The following is a 23,108-nucleotide window of genomic DNA, read 5'->3' as shown; positions in this document are numbered from 1 at the left end:
ACGGGGCGGGCAGAGCCCGTGGCCCGCCCCTTCCGAGCTCCCCGCGGCGGCGGCGGCGGCACCGGGCGGGGCGCTGGGGCTGCGGCGGTCCGCGGGCAAGGCGGCTCAGCTGAGGCGCTGCGGGCGTCCCCGAGCGGAGAAGGTGGGCAGGCCCCGGTACCAGAGAGAGCCCTCTGCTCCGCAGTGACACCCCCGGCAAGTCAGAGATGGGCAATAACCAGCCGCGCGAGGGGCGAGTGCAGGACTCTGCACCTGGGACGGGCAAGCCTGGCTCTGTGTGTAGCCTGGGGAACGGGAGGGTAGCGCTGTGCAAAGGGCCCTGGGCGTCCTGGCTGATGGAGACTTGAATGTGAGTCAGTGCCCTGGCAGCCGGAGGGCCAGTCCTGTCCTGGGGGCATCAGGCTCAGCATCCTCAGCCGAGCATGGGAGGGAATTGTCCCGTTCTGCTCTGCACTGGGGCGGCCTCAGCTCGAGTTCTGGGGGCAGTTTGGGGTGCCACAGTATAGAAACGGCATTAAGCTATTAGAGAATAACCAAAGGAGGGTTACAAGGATGGTGAAGGGCCTTAAAGGGAAGCCATATGAGGAGTGGCTGAAGTCACTTGGTTTGTTCAGCCTGGAGGAGACTGAGGAGAGACCTCATTGCAGTCTTCAACTTGTTCCTGAGGGGAAGACGAGGGGCAGGCACTGTTTTTTGTGGTACCCAATGACAGGACTTAAGAAAACAACATGAAGCATAGGTGGTTTACGTTGTGTGTCAGGAAAAGGTTTTTCACCCAGAGGATGGCTGGGTACTTGAACAGACATCCCAGGGAAGTAGTCACAGCCTCAAGCCTGACAGAGCTCAAGAAGCATTTGGACAGTGCTCTCAGGCACGCAGTGGGATTCTTGAGATGTCCTGTGTTGGGCCAGAGCTGGACTCAATGATTCTGATGGGTCCCTTCCCACTCAGCATATTCTATGGTTCTATGATTGTACCAGCCACTGGGCCCCCTGCACCTCATGGAAACCTCTGTGAGCTTTAGGAAAGGGACTGAGCAGGCTCCTGGAGGGAGGATGCACAGTGCAACACATGGGCTTCTTGATCCAAAATTGGCTGTGGTGGTCGTTGTCTACCAGCTGAGAAGATTGGTGTTGCTCACCCTGTTCCACTTGGGTCTGCATGTGAAATACTCAGTAAAGTAGATACAGGCTCATCTTTATGTCTTCATTCAATAAACTACTACAGTCTTGTGAACAAAAACTGTGACAACAAGAAGACCTTGAGAAGACCACTCGATGCTGAATTTTTTCATGTAAGAATGTTAGGAAATCCATGAAGAAGACAGAAAAGCCTTATAGTTTATAATTTAGCTATAATTCAGGGTTTCAATGGTTTGACAGTAGTGCAATTCAGAGTGCTTTCGTGGGACTTTCTCAGATGATTGGGGGATATATATATTTTAGTCATTTGGGAGTCAATTCAATCTATTTTTTTCTGTATTTTGGCAAATTGGGTTCCCTCTCCATTTGAAGCAATGATCTTTGGTATTAATGAAATGTATTATTGTTGGGCCCACAGTAAAGCCTAAACTGCATGACTGACATGAAGATAACTGGTGGTGTAACTATCAAGCTTTTTCTGTATGACCCCATACACTGACCTGGAGAATCAAGTAGGAAATAGGTGGGCACTTTACAAATCTCATTTTTAATTACTCCTATTCATAAAGCTGTATATTGGGTAGTATTCAATTTTGTAAACATCTTGAGTTTTTTAATACCCATCCACTTCAGAGCCTGCTTCAGAAACCAGACTGAGGATGTGTGTTACTCCTCTGGCAGCAATCACAGAGCTCAAGGGAGTAAACACAATTTCATGATCAAAGGGCAAGATAGTGTCCTCATTGTTCATGTAGATAAGGATGGTCAGAAAACACAATTATGTAAAGACAAGGGCAGGGAGAAGGGGCTTGACATGAAGGCTCATGGGTAAGTGTAGTTTCTGAAAGTAGTCTGAAAATGAGTGTGGCCCCTCCAAACGAGATGCTACCTAAATGTGCAGATGATTTACCTGAAATCACAGCAGAACAGAAAGGGCAATTGTGAGCTGATCCTGAACATTCAGTTTTTCAGCCAAGTGTTCCACCTACTAGATCACATTATCTGCTGATACTTATTTTCTAAAATTACTTAGCTGAGAAGTTTCTATGCTACTCAAAAACCAGTTTAAAAAGAATTTTAAAAGAAAAAGAAAACCACGTTAAACAAATAACAATGCTTATCTCTGTTTAGATTACTGGAGCAGCATTTCAAGTATAGGTATGCCTTCCATGGATAGTTTGTTTACTTTGTTCTGTAGTTGTCTTCAGCATTAAAGTTAGAATATTTTTCATGGTTGCTTTTTAGTTATTTTAATTTCCCTATTAAAATTCCACTGAAGTGTTGTAGCATAGTGGGGTCCCCATGCTTTGTGTGGAGCTGCCTGCACTCAATTTTTTTTTTTTTTAATTGAATATTTGTCTTAGTTCTGGGTTTTTAGCTGGCAAAAAATGCAGCAGGTCTGAAATTTAGATTTGTCCTACATGATAGGCCCATCAGGGGAAATTGGTCCACCTGCCTCAATCATGTGAAGTCAAAATGTATTCTTTTCTAGTTGCCGCTAAAAAGAGTAGTCAGTACAACAGAAATACATTAAAATAACACTTTTTTCCCCAGAAAAAATACAGTCAACTTCTATTTATATAACAAAACAAGAAAATAAACTCATTACTAAATTGATATTCTACACTCTTTATCCAGTTAATCAAGACAACATACTGGATTCCTACCACCACAGTTATTAAATATATGTCTTCCTAAACTTGACCCACCAGTTCAAAATAGTGTCACACTCTGAAACAGCAGAATTGTGATTTAAAACAAATGATGGAACACTGAGGAGAAATAAAAGTAACCTATTCATTTATGCACAATTACCTATGTAATGAGCATTAAAAGAAGTAGCCCTTTTATCATTAATTATGGCTAGAAGTGGCTTTATATCAGAAAAATCTCTGCTTTTCTGCCACTCCGTACTCAAAGTCATCAAATTTCACAGCCTTCTTCTAGCCTGTTTTAAGAGACTATGACATAGATTGACTGTGTGAAACTGTAGCAATATCCTGTCCATAAACTGTGTATTTATCTTTGCTTTGGTATTTTCCTTTGCCATTCACTGCAAGCATGGTTTCAGGAAATACCCTCTTCAAGTCATTTTATACAATAGGCATACACCAGCATATCATATTTTTTGTCCCTCTTACCTTTTTCATGCTCTTTTCAGATCACCATTCTGATTTTTATGAAAGATAATATTCAGATGTGTGGCTGATTGTATCTCCAGGCTGCATATTAAGGAGAGACAGGTTAGAAATTAGTGAATTTAACTTTCAGTTTTACAGATGTTTTGTTACCGAGCATCGATATCAGCTCCCACCATTTCCAACACACAGGTGTGTTGTTCAAAACATCATTAGCAACAGCAGCCTTCTAAGGAATTACAATTTTTTGTCTTGTCTAAGCACTTCTACCTCTGTTAGTCCTGTCATGGGTTTAACAGAAGGTTTAAAGAGTTTCCTTCTAACTCCCATTTTGCTTATGACTATGGCATCACGGTTGACTTGCAAGACCTTAGGGGTCTGATAAATGAGATACCTCGAGGCTGCATGCTCCCTCTCCTCTCATCCATCAGCAGTTCATATGTATGTTCGTATGTAAACAGACTGGTCTGTAACCACCCAACATTATTTATTCTACTGTCAGCCACTTTGATGATTATTATGGAAATCATGTATATCTCTGGTGGGCATTCCTTTCTGGCACTCCTTTACAGTACAAGCTTTACCCAACAAATTATTTTAGAAAGAAGCTGTATGTTTTGTCAGCGTTACAAAGCATTGTATCCTGGGGCCATTTCTTCCTGAAGTGTTCCATCAAAAAGTTGTGAGTATGAAATTAACAAGCATCCTTCCCAGCCTTTGAAATTAATGGACTCTTGTGAATTCCAAGGATTTGACACTGCCATATTTTAGTAATCTTCACAAATGGGTCAAATTAGCACACAGTACTATTTCATTTATGCTTAAAAATAGGTAGCATAAAGAATTTATGCTACCCACTAGCCTTTATTAGCTCTGACAAAAAATACAGCTGAATTAGTTTGGAGAACCATGGAGGGCCAGAGATAATTGCCCATTACAGTATTTGGTACAGTCCAGTTCTTGTTACACCTCACTGACCACAGGTGATAATTGCATTGTGTACTCCTGATGTCCCACAGGTGCTAACATTTTCTTTGCCTCATACTGTCATCATGTAGCTGGAAAGCATAATTAAGCCAAACTCCAAGAAGGTTTCCCCTATCTTAACTAATTTAAAGTTCACAGCTTTTTTTTTTTTTTTCTTTCAAAACTGAATTAAGGCTTGTTGGTACCAATCAACAACTTGATTTAATCAGGTATTATATCCTCATTTGGAGCTCAATCCTCATATGAAGGCTTTGATATTTTTTGATACTGATACTTGCACATTCTCATGGACTTCATTCAGTCCAAGTACTTTACCAGTTATGTTTTTTCTAGCACAGCTCAACAATTTAGCTGCTACCGTGTTCCATTCAGATTCGTGCTCTCATTATATATGTTTTCATCTCGTTCAAAATGCTGGCCTGGCATTTTTACACAATGCTCATTTGTTTCTGAAAAGGATGTGCTAAACGGCATACACAATATCCACAGCTGTAAAAGCATGGAAGAGCTGCATTCATGCTTTAAAACGGGGAAGTCAAGATGAGCAGCTCCCAGACACTTCATAATTAGTAAACAATGCCACGGCCTGTTCCTGTCCCAGAAGTAGGACATGACCGAATGAACTCTGCCTTTTTAGAGCGGCACTCCAGGGCTCTGAATGGGGCTGTTCCTGGAGCAGACAGCTCCACAGGGAAGGTAAGCGGTGGCACAGGCATGGGAGGCAGCGGGATATGGAACTTCAGATGTGGAGCGAAGCTCTGGATTTTGCTCCTCGCGATCTGCTGCTGCGAGCAGAGCTGCAAATCAGAGGTTCGAGAAAAGCGTGTTTGTGACTTGTGTTGTTCTCATCTGAGCTCCTCGGGACTTACCAGGAGGGGAATTAAAAGTAAGAGTCAGGAGCACCGCGACCGCAGGGCAGTGGAGGGAGGCAGTGCCTACACAGCCAGGCCGGGCAGGATTTAAGGTGGTGGTTCTTTCGTGCTGGCCGAGCAGCGCTCAGCAGCGCGGGCCGCCAAGGAACCACATTGGGCATGGCTGCAGATCCCTTCCACAGCCCTGCGTTAGCACGAGCTGCATCGCCAGCTTCTAGAGGGCTGGACGGGGCCGAGAGAGGCCGCGGGTAATGGAAACACCTTTATCCCGCAGCACTGACTCCCGCCTGGCGCCTGCGCCATGGCCCCGGCCCGGCAGCGCCATGGCCGCGTCCTGGGAGCGCAGCTCCGCGCACGGCCGCTGACTGCCGGCCCTGGAGCCCGGGACCGCTGGCCTGGAGCCCGGGACTGCTGGCCTGGAGCAGGTGATGCCCTGGAGCAGAGGAAGCCCCCACCTCCCCCCGCAGCCCGCCGGGGCAGCCCCTCATGGGGCAGCGCCTGGAGCCCCGCGGCCCCTCGGCCGCCCTGCCCCGGCCCCGATGCGAGCGGCGGCGCCTCCCCGGCGCGGCGTCTCCCGGGGTGCGCTTGCCTGGACAAGCTTTGGTCTGCGTTTTGTTGCTTATTCTACTTTATTTTTAAGAAAACAGAAAAGCCGTGATGGTGTTGTGTTTCTTGCAGGCCCTCTTCACGGAACCTTCGTGTTCAGCTTTGGGACCGTCTCTACATACCGTAGCCGTGCTCACCTGAGAATCTTTAAAAGTTACAGCGGTAATACAGGCAAGTATAAAAATTTGCATATTGGTTCTGGCCGCTCTTCTTAGTGTTTTCTTATGGGAAAAGATAGTCGTGGTACCTTGTCTAAAATAAACTGTGAATTCGTTAGCTCTTTCTGTGAGATTTTGCTTTATGGAGATGCTGTTGTTCAAGGAGAAGAAATTTAACTTGCAGATTTTGTAGCTGACTGTGAAATTTATTGAGTGCATGAAATTACAGTGTAGAAAACTGTTTGGTCAGAGACGTGTTAAAATGTCATGAAAATAAATTTTACAAAGCCAGAAATGTAATCTGTTCCCAGGACACCTGGTTTAACTCAGATGTGCACACTTGACTTTTGAATGGTGAACAGTTCATCAAAAGAGCTGATGGAATTATCAGTAGTGTAAAAATGTTTTTGAGTCTTTAGGACTTGGTGGGAGGAGAGACATCGTTACTAAATGCTAGTGAAAACTGAAATGTTGTTTGATCTGTCAAATTTCTGTACAAACCTTTTGACCTACAGTACATAGTATGTGTGACTTTTTTCCTTTTTTTTTTTTTTTTTTTTTTTTTTTTAGAATAAGTGAGCATTTACATGCTTCAGAATGCCCAACTCCAATGCCAAACTTCATTCTAACCACAGGGGTGGCCGAGAAGCCAGCAGACGGGAATTGGTTTCCAGATCTTTGCAGAGTGCTCAGCATTGCCTGGAGAACCAGGATTTTGGAACTGCATATGCTCACTATCTCCTGGTACTAAATCTAGCTCCCGAGTTAAAAGCTACTGTCAAAGTAAGTGCTCTTTGAATTACTTGACATTTTATTTATTCTAATTCTCTTGAGATCTTTGTGACATGTTTTGTGATTTGTTACACGTAACTGATTTCTGCTTTTTTTTGAAGACAGAATTGGAAAATCTGTAATAATTGAGATGGCGAATGACTTCTTTAATAAGTTCTGTATGAAGGGAGTTCACAGAATATTATTTTAGTCTCTGTCTGTCAATGGCATTTAATAAAATCAGGACATTGTTATAATTGGAACATGCACATACACACAGGCTCTCAGTAAACACTGCTGGGTGCTGATCCTTGTGTGTGGGTGTCCAGGTGTATGTCAGGACACCTCCAGATGTTTTCAGGGCTCAGTTCCCTACTTCTGGCAACTCCCAGCACCTTACTGGCCTGTGCTTTATTTTCTAGGAGACATTTCAGCTTACTCTTGTTAAATGGGCAGAAGAGCTGGATTCTCTGGCACGGATTCAGGATCTGTTTAACTGCTATGAACAAGCACTTGAACTGTATCCCAATGATGAAGTGATCTGTAACAGTATGGGAGAACATCTCTTCAGGTTTGCAGTGATGTATATTCAGTTTTTATAAGGATCATGTTGTGAATACAAACACATTCAAATCTGTTTATCTTAAGTAGCTTAAAAAGAGTAGCCAATGCTAAAATAAATGTTGTTAATCACAGCAAAAGTGGGGAAAAATATGCGCCACCATGTTTTGTTGTTGCTCAGGTCTTCTAAGGCTGGAATTTTAAGACTGAAATCATAATCCAGATGGTTTTGGTTAGGTTTCCTTTCTCTAATTTCTTTGTTTTAAAGGAACACCTCTCTGAGCATTGTATTAAAATGTATACAAATATTTTATAGACTTTGGACCTTTTTCAGTGCTGCCTGATTTGAGATTATGCTGTAGGTATCATTAAAACTTGATTCAGATTCACAATTTAATTTCTTTTTGGATTCTTTTAATTTCTTTTTTCAGGATTGACACTTAATGCAAAAGCCGGCAAATCAAAATTCCATGATTTTGCAGGATGTTCCAGTTAAATAGAGTATCCACAGTTTTACAGCATTTTACTGTAAATTATACTGTAAATTACAGCATTATACTGTAGAGTATCCACCGTTTTACACATTTTACGACATTCTCTTGAGTAGAGTATCTGACAGACTGGATTGCAGAGCTGCTGCTGTCATGTTGTTGCAGTGAATTTTTGTAAATAAAACCTGGTTTACTTTGTCAAAAGATGCAGTAGTGTATGAAGGCTGGTGCACACAATGGTGTTTCTGAGCTGGCTTTGCATTTTACAGTGACTTGATGTAAAGCTATAAATCATTATTTTTCATAAAGTAATGGCACTCTTTCTACAGATAATTTTTCTGACTATTTCTGTTGTCTTTTAGCTGACATAAGACCTCTTTACAGACCTTCAGATGTTCACAGCTGCATGCATACTTTCCCTTTGTTTGTCACTTTTGCTCTTAGAATGGGCTTCAGAGACGAAGCAGCTGGCTATTTTCACAAAGCAGTGAAGCTCAACCCCGACTTTGCCGACGCCAAGGAGAATTTTTACCGCGTTGCAAACTGGCTGGTGGAGCGCTGGCACTTCATCATGCTCAACGATGCCAAGAGGAACCTCACCTACCTCAGGGCCATTGAGAATGCTGTGCGCTCAGGGAGCAAATCTGTCCTGGATATCGGAACGGGAACAGGAATTTTGAGGTATGCCACAATGCACATTTCGTAAGAATTTAATAGAAAAGTATTGGTTGCCTGACAAAATTTGGCTGAGAGTGGAAAAAATAACTGCTTTGATCCTTTTATGGAGACAGAACTTACAAAAGCAAGCAAAGCTTTCAGAACCCAGTGAGTCTAGAATATTATTTTTTGAACCTTTTTTTGTTTGTGCCAGTAAGTGCTGCTGAAATTGAATTACTCACATGGGTTTTGAAGTTGTAATGTTATTTGTCCTGTCTTTAAATATTGACTGTAAAAAGTGGATTCAGCATAGCTGAGGGAGTGTCATTTTGCAAACTGTGATGGTTTCTTTGCTGGTAAAATATCAAGAGGATATCAACTTGTGCAATATCAGATACCAGTTAATCTAAGGATGGTTTTTAGACTTGAGCTGGTAGAAATATGAAGCAGATGTGGAGGAGGGGAAACCCCCTGATTCTTGTCTTTCAGTATGTTTGCAAAAAAGGCGGGAGCATGTTTTGTCTATGCCTGCGAATTATCCAAAACCATGTATGAACTTGCCCGTGATGTGGTGGCAGCAAATAATATGGAAAGAGAGATCAAACTTCTGCATTTGAAGTCACTTGATATAGAAATTCCAAAGCACATGCCTGAAAGGTACGTTGCTGCTTTCTCTTCTGGTGGTGTTTTGAGTTTGCTAATCATTTTTAGAAAATAGGAAATGTCTTGTGACCTAAACAGGAAGTAACACCTCTGTGATACTGCTCATAATGTGAGAAGGTTCTCTCTATCTTATATCTGTTTAAAGAGCAGAAATAACATCTTCTTCTGGTCATCCTAATTTCTATTGGTAGATCAACAATATCATAAATTAAGGAGTTTAATTCTTTGATGGTGCGAACTTTGGGGCATACATAATGAACTGCAGCAATGGGAAAAAAATTAGATTACTATGTCATAAAAGTAATTTTAACATACTTTTATACTTCTAAGATCTTGTGGCTCACTTCTGCAGCCTTCGAATAGGATCAAGTTACTAACATTTAATAAATTTATGGTGATGGTACAGGTTCATGATATGAAATGATGAAGCTCCTGGTTTAGACCAATAAAGCCTTGTCTAATTGTGTCAGCTGAGCTACTGTAATACATGTATTCCTTTAATGTATAAAATGAGTTACTAGATGTCAGCTATTAATAAATAACTGCTGTTCTGGAAGTGTCTCCTCTTATTATGTCATATATTTTCTAATTTAATTCCAGAGGATTTAAGATTAGGCTGTTAGTCTGTGTAGGAATTTTTTTGTGCTTTGATTATAGTTTTGGGGGTTTTAATTCCTTTTTATACACATGCATGAGTACAAACTATTGCACAAAATAGATATTCTGCAGTATCATTGGCTGTGTGCCCAGGCTGAAACATCTTCCTGTTTTGGCTAGATTCTTCCCACACAACTTATTTATAAATGCTGAGCAAGAAGCTTTACAGTAAATTCTTGCTCAATATTTGCTGTCTTTTATCTTCATCTTCAATAACTTCTGACAACAATTCAAAACACATAATTTTTTTGAAGAATTAAATTGTCCACATGTACTGAAACTCCTGGTAAAAGTTTGCTCTGAGCTCATATTGGTATGGTGGGGATTTTTCTTTAAAAGAATGATTGATTGTTGACAGAAGTGTTTATTATACATCATATTTTTATTGTCTAGAGTTTCCCTGGTTGTCACAGAAACAGTCGATGCTGGCTTATTTGGAGAAGGAATTGTGGAGAGCTTGATACATGCTTGGGAACATCTGCTTTTACCACCAAAGGTAGGTGATGTGGGTACCTGTGCATGTGCACACATTCCAGACAGATGGGAATGAGAAACAGTTGTCTTGTAAATATTTCATTCCATTTGGTATGCTAAAAATGAGTGATCTGAGTTTGCTCCATGAATTCAATTTTGGAGAGTGTCAGTGAGGCAGAACTTACATTGTACTTCTGTGAGCTCTGTGTTCTGAGTAAACATGTACTTGCACAGCATGTATCCCTTCCTTCATCACAGGTGGTTCACTCTTAATCGCTGTTCATTCATTTATTTTATATCTTTTTTTCTCCCATCTTTGTAGTAACAGCAAAAGGCTTTGTGTAGATTTTAAGTGCACAGTCAGTCTAAGCAGAAAATGCTGAATTATGGTAGAGTTATTTCTCATTGTAACATTTGGGAACACTCAATTTTAATTTGATAAATAAATTAATTTATTTTTGCTGATTTGAACCTTTTTGGAAGACTAAGCAATTCCACTGGGTCTCAGATTTTACTTTATATTTTGTGGTTTTGCTAGTCATTAAGCAAAGTAATATGACAGGGAGTCTTACATAGCCTGATTTCTGTTAAGCTAATATTCTTCCTAATAGAAGGACTTCTTTTTATTTTGTCCTTGCCTTGATTCCAACTCATTTAAAAAAAAAAGTTTTAGCTGGCTGAAACCTTTTGTGTTATACTGAGTTGAAACTGGTGACCTCTAGTGTTAAGTACAGGAATGATGCATAACGCAAAAGTCCTCAAATGTTTCAGTGATAGGCTAACAGTGTTTTTCAATTTGCATTTTGTTAGAGTTACACAGAGGAAGTGACACTGTATTTAAAAAACTTCTTTAATGGTCAACAGAATGCCAAAGACTAGTGACTTTACCAGTCACTAAGAATTTAGCAGTGTTTTGACTGACACTTGAATGGCTCACTAATATGTAATTTAGGCTTTTCAGTAATGGTAGAAATAGGCCACTGTCTCATTGCATGTTGTTCATGTTTTCACAGCCTAAAAACCAAGACATTAGTGCTGGAGACTATGGCAGAATTATTCCTGCAAGTGCTACAATATTTGGGATGGCAGTGGAATGCAAAGAGATACGTAGACATCACAGGTGTGTTTAAAGTCTAGCACAGCTTGAACCCACATTTTTTGTTTGGGAAGAGAGACTGGTTGTTTTTATTGACCATTTCTCATTTACTTTCCTCTTTATTTTTTGAAAGGCTGATGATCTGTTTAACGAAAAAGATTTCTACTTTCACCAACCCCACCCCTTTTCCAAACTATTTTTTTCTTTTTTTTTTTTTTTTTTTTTTTTCCCTACCACCCTACCCCTTTGAAGTTTAGATTTTCTGGACCCATTAATCATACAGTTATGCTGAAATATCTGCCTCTAACACATGCTAAAGAAATGTAATTCCTTCCTACTAAAATTACTTCTTGATTTCTGAACTGGAGATTCTTAGATAAATGCTTGGTCTTTATCCTCATTTTACCCTCTTTATAATCTGCTCCATACCTCACTTCTGGATCTAGCCCTTGATCTAACTCCTGCAAAGCCTAAATGTTGATAACCCCAGCTGTCTTCATCTGTCTGAATGTCTTTTGCCGAATTCTGAGCTGGCATACAGTAGAGTTTCTTTGCTGAGACCAGTTCTGACTGTGTATTAATTACTTTCATATTTATTCTAATCTTTTAGAATATTATCATTGTATGGAGACAGTCTCTCTCTGAGAAGTTTGAAGTTGAGGTATTTTGTTTAGGATTAACATTGTTGTAGATTAGAGAAAATACTTCTAGAGGTGCTCCAGTGAACTGGATGGAAAACAGCCAGGCTGCATCAGTGATTTCTCTAATGCAGTAGACCTGGACAGTGGCCAGAAAAAGAAAGAAGTTGCCATGGTAGATGGTCACAGAATAGTTTATTTTATAAGTTTCTTTTAATAGTTTCTTTTGTAACTTAATTATTCATCAAGTAGAAGAGGTTTGGCCTTGAAACTGGGCATCGACCATTCCTTACAAAATTTAAATAGAATGAAAGGTAATTTGCTGTTAAATTTGGATGGTTGAATTGACGCTCCATTATAATAGCTTAAGGTCAGGTGATTAGCAGGACTGAGGTGATTGTCACAAATTAATTATATGTTGTAGGGGAAAAAAGTCACTTTTAAATTTCTTGCCTTTATAGTTTGAGATCCCTTTTTGCTCCAGTGGGAATATTTAAGATTATTTTAACAAGTAAAGTTTTTTATGTAAAACACTTGCCTGTTCTTAGATTTAAACTACGCAGATCTCTTTGAATTATTCTGATGTTCATACCTTCACATTTCCTCAAGTGTTTTCACAACCTAAAGGAAAGGTTTGGGGTTTGGATGTTTTTTTCTGAGCAGGAGGCCTAATAAAATAGTAGTGTGGAAGTATCTCTTTTCTCATGATTTTATATAATTTAGCAGTGTCTGCCTTGAACAATTAATACAACTTTTCTTTGAGCTTTTCCTCATGCTTTAATTTTTTTTTTGAGTGGTTAGAGTAGACATAGAGCCTAGAATTGAATGAATACATGATTTTTTTTCCTCAAGTACATTTAAAAGTGCATTTAATTTATCATCAAACACTGATTTATCTTGCTGAGAGACAGAATCCCCTTTCAGTACAATTGTTGATAATCTTGCATATCACAGCCATCTCTCTGTGCCTGATCTGATCTTCTACTTTGTATTGTGTCCCATTCTTTCAGCAATTTTAAGTTATGCTTCATTGCTTGTGCTCTGATTGATATTGGGTTTTTTATTGTAGGATATAGTGAAATTCTTAATATGTATTGAGCTTTTTCTTAGTTTCTGGTGACAGCATTCAGTTCTGATTCTTGAAAGTGAGGTGCATTTTCTGCACTTTAGAGCTGCTCTGAATATGACAAAAACCCCACAGAATTGTTTTAGTGTTTTTTAACTTCTCTATTCTAACACTCTCAACATTTAAAAATAATTAGTCAGCCTAATGAGAATTTCCTTTAGGTTTTTAGTCAAATTACTTGGAATTTAATTTCTCCTCTGTTTGCCTTTGCTTCCAGAGTGGGAATGCAAGAAGTTGCTGGTGTGTGCTTGTCAAATTCAGTGCAGTTTTTCAGTCCCACATATGCTGCTGCTGGCTCAGAGGAAACTGTGGAGCCCTACACCACCGAGAAGCTCAGTCGTATTCCTGGGGGTTACAGAGCCCTCACAGAGCCCTGTCAAGTTATGACAGTAGATTTCAATGATCTGCAGGTAATACTTTTTCTTACACCCTTCTGAAGTAATCTTTTTATGGTAGGAAAGTCCCATTTGTCATTTGGTTTTGGGTTCAACTTGAGAACAGTTCACAAGTGCAAAGTTGGTAGAGCTGCTCTTAAATGCTCTGCTGGTTTTGATGCTTGTCTGGTGTGGTGATGTAGTTCCTCAAATGACAGTCTGTAATTTTTTTGAAAGTGGAGTTTTTTTGGTTATTGAGCATAGCTTAGGGAACTTTAAAAACTACCTCACTGTAAGATCAAACAGCTACCAGCCTCAGTACAGGGAGAGGAAGAAGGATGCAAGAGATCCATCCTAGATTGTTTATGCAGTTGTGGAGCTGACTTAGTTTATTTCTCTAAAGTCAGTCTTCATAAAGCTCTTTAAGACAGGAGAAAGGCTGTATTTTTCCATCTGGCATAAAAATGTAAATGTTAGTGGGTAAATGTAAAAGAGGAGATAAAGAAATCTTTCTATTCAACCATTTGATTCCACACTTCAGCTCCTTTGTATCTTAGGGTATTTCTGTAATAGGGCATTCTAAAATCTAGTAGCATAATTTTGTGTATTTAGCACAAAATACATTTGTATGTGTATGCTAAATAGGCCTGAACTGGAAGGCAAGGAGCTTAGCCCCTGCAGCTGAGCTTGCTAAAATGATGATACATCTGATCTCTGGTGTGCTTCTTGCTCATTGACCTGTGGTGAGGAGCTGGCATTGAATCAGAGCTTAAAATAGATTCTCTTATATAAACGAAATTATTCTTGGCTGCTGCTTGGCCAGGAGTTGCAGTTTCTGAATCAATAGCTTTTCCTAGTTGGCTTATGTGACATCCTGGGATGAAAAATGAAATAAGACAAGGCTCTTCAGTATATTATTGGGAGGAATCTCTGTGACCTGACATTGCTTCTGCTTCCAGTGTCAATAAGAAACTATTGCTCTTATCTGAGAGATGTTAGTTCTTAAGATCTGCCTGCTGGCAAACATGTAAAGATAATTTTGGAGAGTAAAGAACAGTGTTATTCTTTAAATCATGTTTCAGAAGTGCTCCTTTGAAGTTCTGGTCAGACTAATGGAGTGCTCCCATCATGAAATGTTAAGATATTGTAAGTAAAAAGGAAGAAAGGCCTCTGTTATGAGTCACTAATGTGGTTGGGAAACCTTGGTTACTGTTTGTTGTTACTTTTTCACTGGGCAAATGTGGTAGTTGAAACACTGGTAGGTTACTTCCAGCAAGGATTTTTTTTGGGGTTTTTTTCAATGTGTTGCATCATGGCCATACCTGGATGTTCAATCAATGCAGCCAAAAGTGAGAAAAAAATTGTCTTTGTTCCTACTGTAGTAGGAAAAAAAATCCTCCTAAACTTCAAAACAGTAGCAGAATTGCCAATTAAGAACAGAAATTCAGGTAACAAAACACTTAGCACTAGTAAAGTAATTTTGTAAGACCTATTTTCTAAACTCCTATTTCAAAGGACTAGAGGGATGTTGCATTTATTCTGCTTGTGCTAACTGTCCAGACCTAAACTGGCAGAACTGAGAAGAAGGCTTAAAATACAGTACAACAGTGTATTTCAAACTTGTAGGATATTTCAAAGACATCATTACAGATCAGAGAAATAATATGTCAAAATTCACAAATAACAGTAATTTCAAAAAAGCAGCTGCTTTATGGTGTTTACTTTATTAGTGCTGTTATTAGCAGCAGCAGCAGCTCAGTCCCTCCCAGGCAGGGGAATGAGGTGTGGCTGTAATTACACTTCCCAAGTGCTACCTGTGTGCATGTTTGCTGGCAGCAGATCAGTGCCACTGGCAGGGGAGGTGTTTACCTCTGCAGCCAGTAATTGAAGCTCAATCTCACTTTCAGGCCCTAAAGGAACTCTGCTTTTGCCAACAGTTACAGATTTTGGCTCTTCCTAATCCTTCATGAGAAGTTGTGGTGTGGAATATGTGAGAAATTGTGGATCAAGACATAGGAAACTTGATAAGATAACTGCATTCTTTTTCTTGGACTTTCCTTCTCTTTGTAGGTCTTTCTCATTCAGAGGACATGTGTGACATTGAATCATTTTGGCATTTTACTGCCTGTTCCTGTCCATTGCTTTATTTCCTTTGCTTTCTCTTAACAAGACTACTTGATAAATTGCCATCCGGATGTGCTACGACTGTTTAAATCTGCTATTGGCATATAAAATAGAAAAAGGCTTATAAAGTGGGAAATGTGAGAAATAAATATGGGTTAAGCAGCATAGCAGAGAGCAGGGAAAGCTGAAATAAGTCTTCAGATGGGTTTTTAAGTGATGGCAATGTAACTCTGCAGTTACTATATCTCACTGGATGAGAATCTTGGGCCTCTGTTGTTGAGGAATAATCAGGAAGAATACTTCTAATATCAAATACGCTTCTATACCTCTCCAACTTCCCAGAAACCAGGAACCAGATGGATGTTTGTGCTCTTGCTGTCTTATTTCAAGGGCTTGATACCAGCAAAACTTCAAATGACTACTCTTCCCTTCACTAGCTGAGGAGGTTCCAAAAGGATGACTGGCAGCAAAGCACTTCTATTGAAGAGCAGTGTGATCTTACAGTGACCTTGGTTATCATTCAGTAATTTTAACTTGCCCATTGTTCAGCCATCTCAGTTGTGAGAAGAGGGATAGACAAGCTCTTGGAGAACACAGAGTGAAGAGGAAAGAATAAGAAACCTAGCATGTGACAGCTGGTCCTGTCCTCAGAGCAGGACATGAACTTTTCTTTTGCCACATGTATTTTAAGATTGAAATGAAAAGAGAACAAGTGTTGACATAAGCAGATCAGGAATTTGATAAATGTATTGGAAGGGCTATTACTAAGCAGAATGGCTGTGACTGAGAGAACTTTTGGTCCCTTGTGCTTGACCTCCTGTTAATTGATTTATGCTGGAAGTAAAACATTAGTGCTGGTCCTTTTGTGCTTGTGAATGTTGGTAGCAGAAGGTAATTCCTGAGAAAAATCAATTGTACATGGAAAAAAATTTAATTCCTGTAACATATTCAAAACTTTGTAGGAGTATTGGAGAATTTATAAATGATCCCTTTAGGATAGACCTTGAGGTCTTCCCACTAGTGAGATTGTACATACCTGAGCTTTTACACAAGGCCTAAATAGTCCAGATAGCAGATAAAACACCTTCAAAGATGTTTGACTTCCTGTGTTTATAATGACTCTGCAAACCTGTGTTTGAGCAAATTAACGGTACACAGTATTTCTAGAACTGATTGAACACAGGTTTTAGGTGAAACATGTGCCTGAACACTGGCTTGAGTTCAGCCAAAAGCCTGGCTCTGATTTCATTCATTCTTGTAAGGCAAGCCCTGCGAGTCTGAAGTGTTGCAGTTTTCAGTGGGTTTAAATGTGTGTGTTCTTAGATGTAGGCATGTTTGCTTCTCATGGATGCAGGCTGTCCATGAGGGAAATGGCTCTTGCCTATGCTAATGAGTACTAATGATGATAATTGGTATTGTAGAGGCTTGCTAACTTCAAGTTTCTGTTGGGTACCCTCATGGATTGGTATAGAAATTTTGAATGATTTAGTTTAATGAAACCAAATTTTTATTTATGGAAATAAACTCCCCCACTGTTTTTTCTCTTTCTGCTTTGATCAGGAGCTGAAAAGCTTGGCAGCTAGAAAGCCCTGGAAGCTCAGCCTGCCAGTCACTGAAGGAGGAATACTGGATGCTGTTGTGGTGTGGTTTGTACTGCAGCTTGATGATGAGCATTCTCTATCTACAAGTCCCAGTGAGGAAACTTGCTGGGAACAGGCTGTGTATCCTGTGCAGGGCCTCCTTGGTATGTCCTGTGGGTTTGCTTCTTGTGGTACATTAACTTGGTTTCATTTTGGGATTTTTTTTTTTCATTTTGATAAGTTAGCTTACCTCAGAGATTAGGAAGTCTGTATAGCATTGGAAGTTCAACAGCAAGTAGCTGATCATGTTTCTATTCTGTAGAGCACAGTCTTTTCATCAGGACTTGTTTGTGGGACTTTGCTGTTAAGCAATGAGATCCAGGAGAAAGCTTTTCATTAAGTTGGGGTTTTTTCTGTACTGAATTTAATGCATTGTGGAGCATCTCCAAAAAGTGGGGCTACTGACTGGCTGACTTGGTGAACATACAACTTAGGAGAGGAAGGGGGGCAAGGTGAGGTAGGAATTGCTAGCTGTTACTGCCACAAACCCAAAATTACCCAAAACTACTAAACATTCCTACCTACCCCTTGCCCCACGTGGGATTCAGCTTCAATACTCTCCACTTACAGACATTGGCAGTGTAATCTTTAACAGTGTCTACTCTCTACTCACCCACCTTTTATATTCCTGTTTCCTAAAATCTTAGAATATCCTCAAGCTGGAAGGGACCCATAAGGGTCATAGAGTCCAGCTTCCTGCTTCTTGCAGGACTACCTAAAATTAAATCACCTGTCTAAGAGCATTATCCAGGTGCTCACTGCACTCTGGCAAGCTTGATGCTGTGACTACTACCCTGGGAAACCTGTTCAAGTGACTGATAATCCTGTGGTTGAAGCACCTTTTCTGAATGTCCCATCTGAACTTCCCTGATGCAGCTTCATTCCATTTCCTCATGTGCCTTCTCTGAGAAAGATCAGCACCTTCCCCTCCACTGCCACCCTTGAGGGGGGTTCTGGACTGTGGTGAGATCTTCCCTCAGCCTGTTCTTCTCCAGGCTGAACAAAACAAGTGCCCTCAGCTGCTCTTCGTAAGTCTTCCCTCTGAGGCCTTTCTCTATCTGGTCACCCTGCTTTGCACACACTCTAGTGGTTTGACGTCCTCCTCTTGTGGCACAGATTTGAACAAATGAGATAATAGGGTGGGTGGGTTGGTTTGTTTCAGGCACCCTAAGGCTCTTCAGTGATGTGTCTGTAACTGACATGACTTTTTAAATGTTCTTTTGCCAAGATTATTCTGTGAAGACTGGAGATACTGTGATGATGGAAGTTTGTTGTCAAGACTGCTACTTGAAGATCCAGAAAATTACTTCTTTGCCTTCAGAGTGTGGGATGGATTTCAGTGACAGAGACAACGTGCTGAGTTTGGGCAATGAGGCTGAATTATGTAATGCTCTGGCTGGACTTCAAACAAGCACCAAACAGGATGGCAGCACTCCAGTGTGTGTGCTGGAATCCACAGAAATAGCCCTGCTGAATGACATAGCTTACCATGAATGCTTTAAAGCTGCCATGAGCAAAGTGCTGCTGTCATTAAATCCAAGTAAGGACTTGCACTCCATGGACGTTGATGGACATGGCAGTGGGATAAACCTCCAAGAGCATCAAAACATGAGCTCTCTAGGTGTGGATCCTGATGCTTTTTACATTTTAGATGTATCTGAAGGCTTCTCCATCCTGCCAATTATAGCTGGCAAGCTTGGACCAGTTAGAGCCTACAGTTCTGTTGAGAAAGATCAGCATCAGGCAGCACTTAATGTCATTGCAGAAGCAAACCATTTCCCTAAGGAAACATTAGAGTTTTGGCTCAGCCACTTAGAAGAAGAAAGTGTGGTGCTGCAGAGACCCAAATCAGACAAACTGTGGAGTATTATTATCTTGGATGTTATAGAGACATCAGGTTTAATCCAGCAGGAAGTGATGGAAAAGGCTGCAATATCCAGGTACAGTATAGAAGGACAAAAGTATTTGTAGGAATCTGTAATTACCTGAAAAATTTTAAGATATTGCTTGTAACTATGTTATGTTTCTACTGTAGAAAAAGTATGGAACTACTGTTATGTTTCTTCTGTAGTAAAAGAATTTTTCCTTGCATTGAACCTCCCAGTGTTTCTGGCATGACCATTGTATACTATGTATTTTCTTTAGAAAAGCATCATGATTTCATCATCTCAGATTCTTTTATCTTTTTTTATGCAAGAATATGAATGGATGATCATATTCCTTGGTCTGTCAGAAGTTTGCAAGATAACAAAGAATAATTAAGGTAGCTGTTAGTGCAAGTTGAGAAAAGCCCAGATTTGTGTACATGTCAAATGGTTGTCTGAACAAACTGGTCCTGCTAAAAGACAAACCCGTGGTGTCAGAACAGCCAGGGAGGCAGCAGCAAAGCTGCTGTTTTTCACAGCAGGAGGAGTGGGAAGGAAGGCAAAGGAGAAGGAAACTAATGGAAATGGGTAAATAAGTGTGAAATGGATTTATCCTCTTTTGTGGGCCTAGGGAAACCTTACTGTTAACCTTTGTGTTTAGTGATGGCACGTTATGCTTAGGAGCAATTGACTTCAGAGGAAGAACGAGTGTGCCTTTCTTAAATGTATTTACGGTTCTTTCACTACTGCTGATTGATCAGCTTTACAGGTGAAATCCCTCTTATTTTACAGGTGTTTACTTCACAGTGGAGGGAAGATTTTCCCACAGTATGTGTTGGTATATGGGATGCTTGTAGAATCGGAGTCTCTGTTGCTGGAGAGTGCTGTTCAAGGAACAGAACCAACCCTGGGGTTTAATATAGCCCCTTTCATCAACCAGTTCAAGGTAGGAAGCTGGTGGGTGGCTTCTGATTTCAAAGCTGCATCTGTTTAGCTGTTTAGATTTGGTGTGAACTATAAAAAAACCACTGTTGAAATTATCAAGTGAAGTTTTTTGTAACCACACAGGGACCTTGAGATAGACTAAAATGGGCAATGTTTGTTTTAGAAATGGCATGGAAATTTTGTCCCCGTTACTGTACAGAAGAATGACTGTGCTGTAACTGTTCCCAGGCAACTGTATTCTAGTGTTTCAGAGGGCATTAGAGGGCTGTATTTTGCATTTTGTCTCTTACAGCTATTCCAGTAACTCCTGGCAACTTTAGTATTATGATTAAGTTTACTACTTTTTCTCTTTGTAATGGCTGATGCTGCCTGAAGTTCTGGTCTATACTTTCAGGTACCTGTTCGTGTGTATTTGGATCTCTCCACGTTACCCTGTGTACCCTTGAGCAAGCCAGAAGAGCTTTTAAGGCTGGATCTCATGAACCCTCTGCTGAACAGCCCCAGCAGAGAAGTGAAGGTGAGTTCTGGGGCCCAAAGTGCATTTAACTACTCTTCTGCAGTGCTGCTTCTTAATTGCTCTTGTGCGCTAAACATTTCAATACAGGATTTATTTATCTGCAGCTGTCTCTGAAAAAGGATAGAAATTATTTGAACCACTTCCTTTTCAAAGAACAAAGTAGTATAACTGATCATTATTTTAAATATTTTCAGGTACAAATTTGTAAGTCCGGCCAGGTCACTGCCATTCCCTTCTGGTATCACATCCATCTAGATGAAGACCATAGCCTGAACACATCTGATGAGTCCTCACACTGGAAACAAGCTGCAGTTGTTCTGGACCAGCCCATACCAGTTCAGGTTGGAGATGAACTTGTACTTGATGTCCAACACCATAAAAGCAATATCAGCATTACAGTTAAAAGGTGAAGAATGTCCTGTGTGAAGTGATTTGTGCTCAATTACCTATGCATAAACGGAATGTTCAGAACAACACTGCTGTTACTTTGTATTAAAGTCTAAATTTTATTTACTGATCAAAAAGGCTGATTTGATTTACTGATCAAAAAGACTGTAATAAGAGATACTGAGGTTCAACTGGTGGACTAAAATTTGCACTGTTAAAGTATCCTTCCAAGCTAGAGGAGATACTGTGTTCACTGCAGCACAAACCTGATTGCTGGCCCATGTAGTGACTGCAGCAGTGTGACAGAGATCTACCAGGTCAGCTGTAGGGAGGGAAAAATGCATCCAGGTACCTCTACCAGCAATAAATAGCTGTGGCTGTTTCTACTTATCTGTAGAAAGTTGTATAAAATACCATCCGTCACTGCAGTGTTCCTGCTGATGTTCTACAGCACTACATCTTGGTATAATGCAGGTAATCAGTTCCTTCTACTAAATCTGTGGAATAATACTAAATCCTTCTATGAAATACAAGTGGAAGATAAAAAAAGCTTTGAACTCAGCACTGATTCTACCTCTGCAGACAGGAGGAAGACTGTTACCAAGATTTTTCTGTAGCTAAGCTTCTTTTTACTGCGCAGTATGTTTAATGGAGAAGTGGCAATTCTTGCTTTAACAGCAGCCAGTCTAAAGACCCATCAAAAAATGATTCTTCTATAAGTTCTGGACCTGCTGAAGTCATTATATACTCTTCATTAGGTCAAACATTTCAGATAGTTTAACTTATTTCTATATATCAATTTCTATTTCTGTAAAGTTTGCTCAGTTTAACTTCAGGGACTGTTAGAGCTGGAGTTGTCCCAGCCTCAGCTGAACCTGCACCTGATAAATTGCTGTAATAAAGCTGCTTTTGGAAGGGTGGAGGAAACATCTCTATTTCATTTTTTCCAAAGTAGAGGCACAAAGTCATGTTTTGTGAAGATAAAGTAACTGGATACCATCCTTTATCTAAGGGGTACAATGTATAATGAAATGCAAGTTTCAAGGACAGAGGTTTTTGATACTACAGAAAAACCAGTGTTTCTTAAACCCAAAACCTAAAACCATGATCCATAAAATTTTAACTTAGTCTGACACAACTAAACCTGACACGTACATGGTGATTTCAGCAGAGTGCAGTTTTATAGAAAGTGTAAAAGGTTTTTTCATAGAAAAGAAAAAGGTTTCTTGTGCAGGAAGACCTCTGATAAAAACAAAAACCTTACAGAGTAGATTAGGTGTATTTATTAGGATTTTAGTAATTAAGGTGAAAGCAAAATGACTTCAAGACAAATGAAAGACATTCTAGTCTCCTTGAGTGTAAGGCAAGAGCAATCCTCAAGACTTCTGATTAAAAAGCTTGGGAGGAGATTTGGCATAAAACAACAGAGGAATCAATACAGTTAAGAGGAAAATCAACTATTTGCGAATTACCTTTTTAGGTAATTGTGACAGGTTTTGCTGTGGAATTGGAATACTGTGGTAACTAATGGTTTTCAAAAGACAGGGTAGGTATCATTGCAAGATTTGTATTTATTTTTTAAATTCAGTAGCAGTCTTTAGGGAAAGGTACAATCCTGTAAGCTACTGCAATTAAAAAAATAACTTTCCCCCCAGGAATATTACATTGTGCAAATTGAATAACTGAATAATAATAAAACAACTTAGTAGCTGTCAAGAAATACTCTGAAAGAAGTCACCAAGACACTTAAACAGCTTTTTTCCTATCAAGGTCCTCACTGGACCTTAGTTTTACACCAAACAGATATAACTTCAAAGTGTTGAAAAAATTTCTTCAGAGTGAGGTTTTTGAAGAGCTAGAGCACAGTAGCTAGTCTGCTTGCAGCAGCCCTGCTCCCTCAGATATTACTCCTACCCTTTTTACCTGTATACATGCAGGAAATCAGGTTATTTCCAGTAGTGGCTGCAGTGGGCACTGAAGTCCCAATGCATTGTGAACCTGCCTAAGGTGATACCTGGGATCAAGCATGCATTAGAAGATTCTGATTCTTCATAAGCCCAAACAAGAATTCCCTTTACAGTACAAGCCATGAAATACTGAAAGCACAAACTCTTGTAGCAGTTCTACTTAAGATCCTCTTCGTCCATAAGAACAGTTGTAGTCATGTCTTATTCACGCTCTTAAATTACTGTAATAGTAAATCAGATTGATCGAAGGTG

At 40.1% G+C, this 23,108-nt stretch overlaps 1 protein-coding gene across 4 annotated transcripts; it reads left to right on the top strand.

Annotated features, from left to right (window-relative positions):
• The first annotated feature begins 69 nt into the window (after nt 1-69).
• On the top strand, nt 70-21,026 carry PRMT9 (protein arginine methyltransferase 9). 4 transcript variants are annotated; one of them, XM_012573349.5, is made up of 14 exons: nt 70-142; nt 5,818-5,916; nt 6,474-6,686; nt 7,097-7,245; nt 8,171-8,407; nt 8,873-9,040; nt 10,097-10,199; nt 11,191-11,297; nt 13,255-13,447; nt 17,096-17,279; nt 18,404-19,115; nt 19,833-19,986; nt 20,380-20,502; nt 20,697-21,026. In XM_012573349.5, the coding sequence occupies exons 3-14, from the start codon at nt 6,501-6,503 to the stop codon at nt 20,910-20,912; spliced, it is 2,532 nt and encodes an 843-aa protein (XP_012428803.5). In that variant the 5' UTR covers nt 70-142; nt 5,818-5,916; nt 6,474-6,500; the 3' UTR covers nt 20,913-21,026. The 4 variants fall into 4 exon arrangements, with proteins under 4 accessions (XP_012428803.5, XP_072784815.1, XP_072784814.1 ...); XM_072928714.1 differs by having other exon boundaries at nt 123-142; nt 5,818-5,907; XM_072928713.1 differs by lacking the exon at nt 70-142 and adding an exon at nt 5,241-5,564 and having other exon boundaries at nt 5,818-5,907.
• The last annotated feature ends 2,082 nt before the right edge of the window (nt 21,027-23,108 follow it).

This window comes from Taeniopygia guttata, chromosome 4 (genome assembly GCF_048771995.1).
Source record: "Taeniopygia guttata chromosome 4, bTaeGut7.mat, whole genome shotgun sequence".
Taxonomy (NCBI): Eukaryota; Metazoa; Chordata; class Aves; order Passeriformes; family Estrildidae; genus Taeniopygia; species Taeniopygia guttata.
This window is presented reverse-complemented; position numbering and strand designations above follow the sequence as displayed.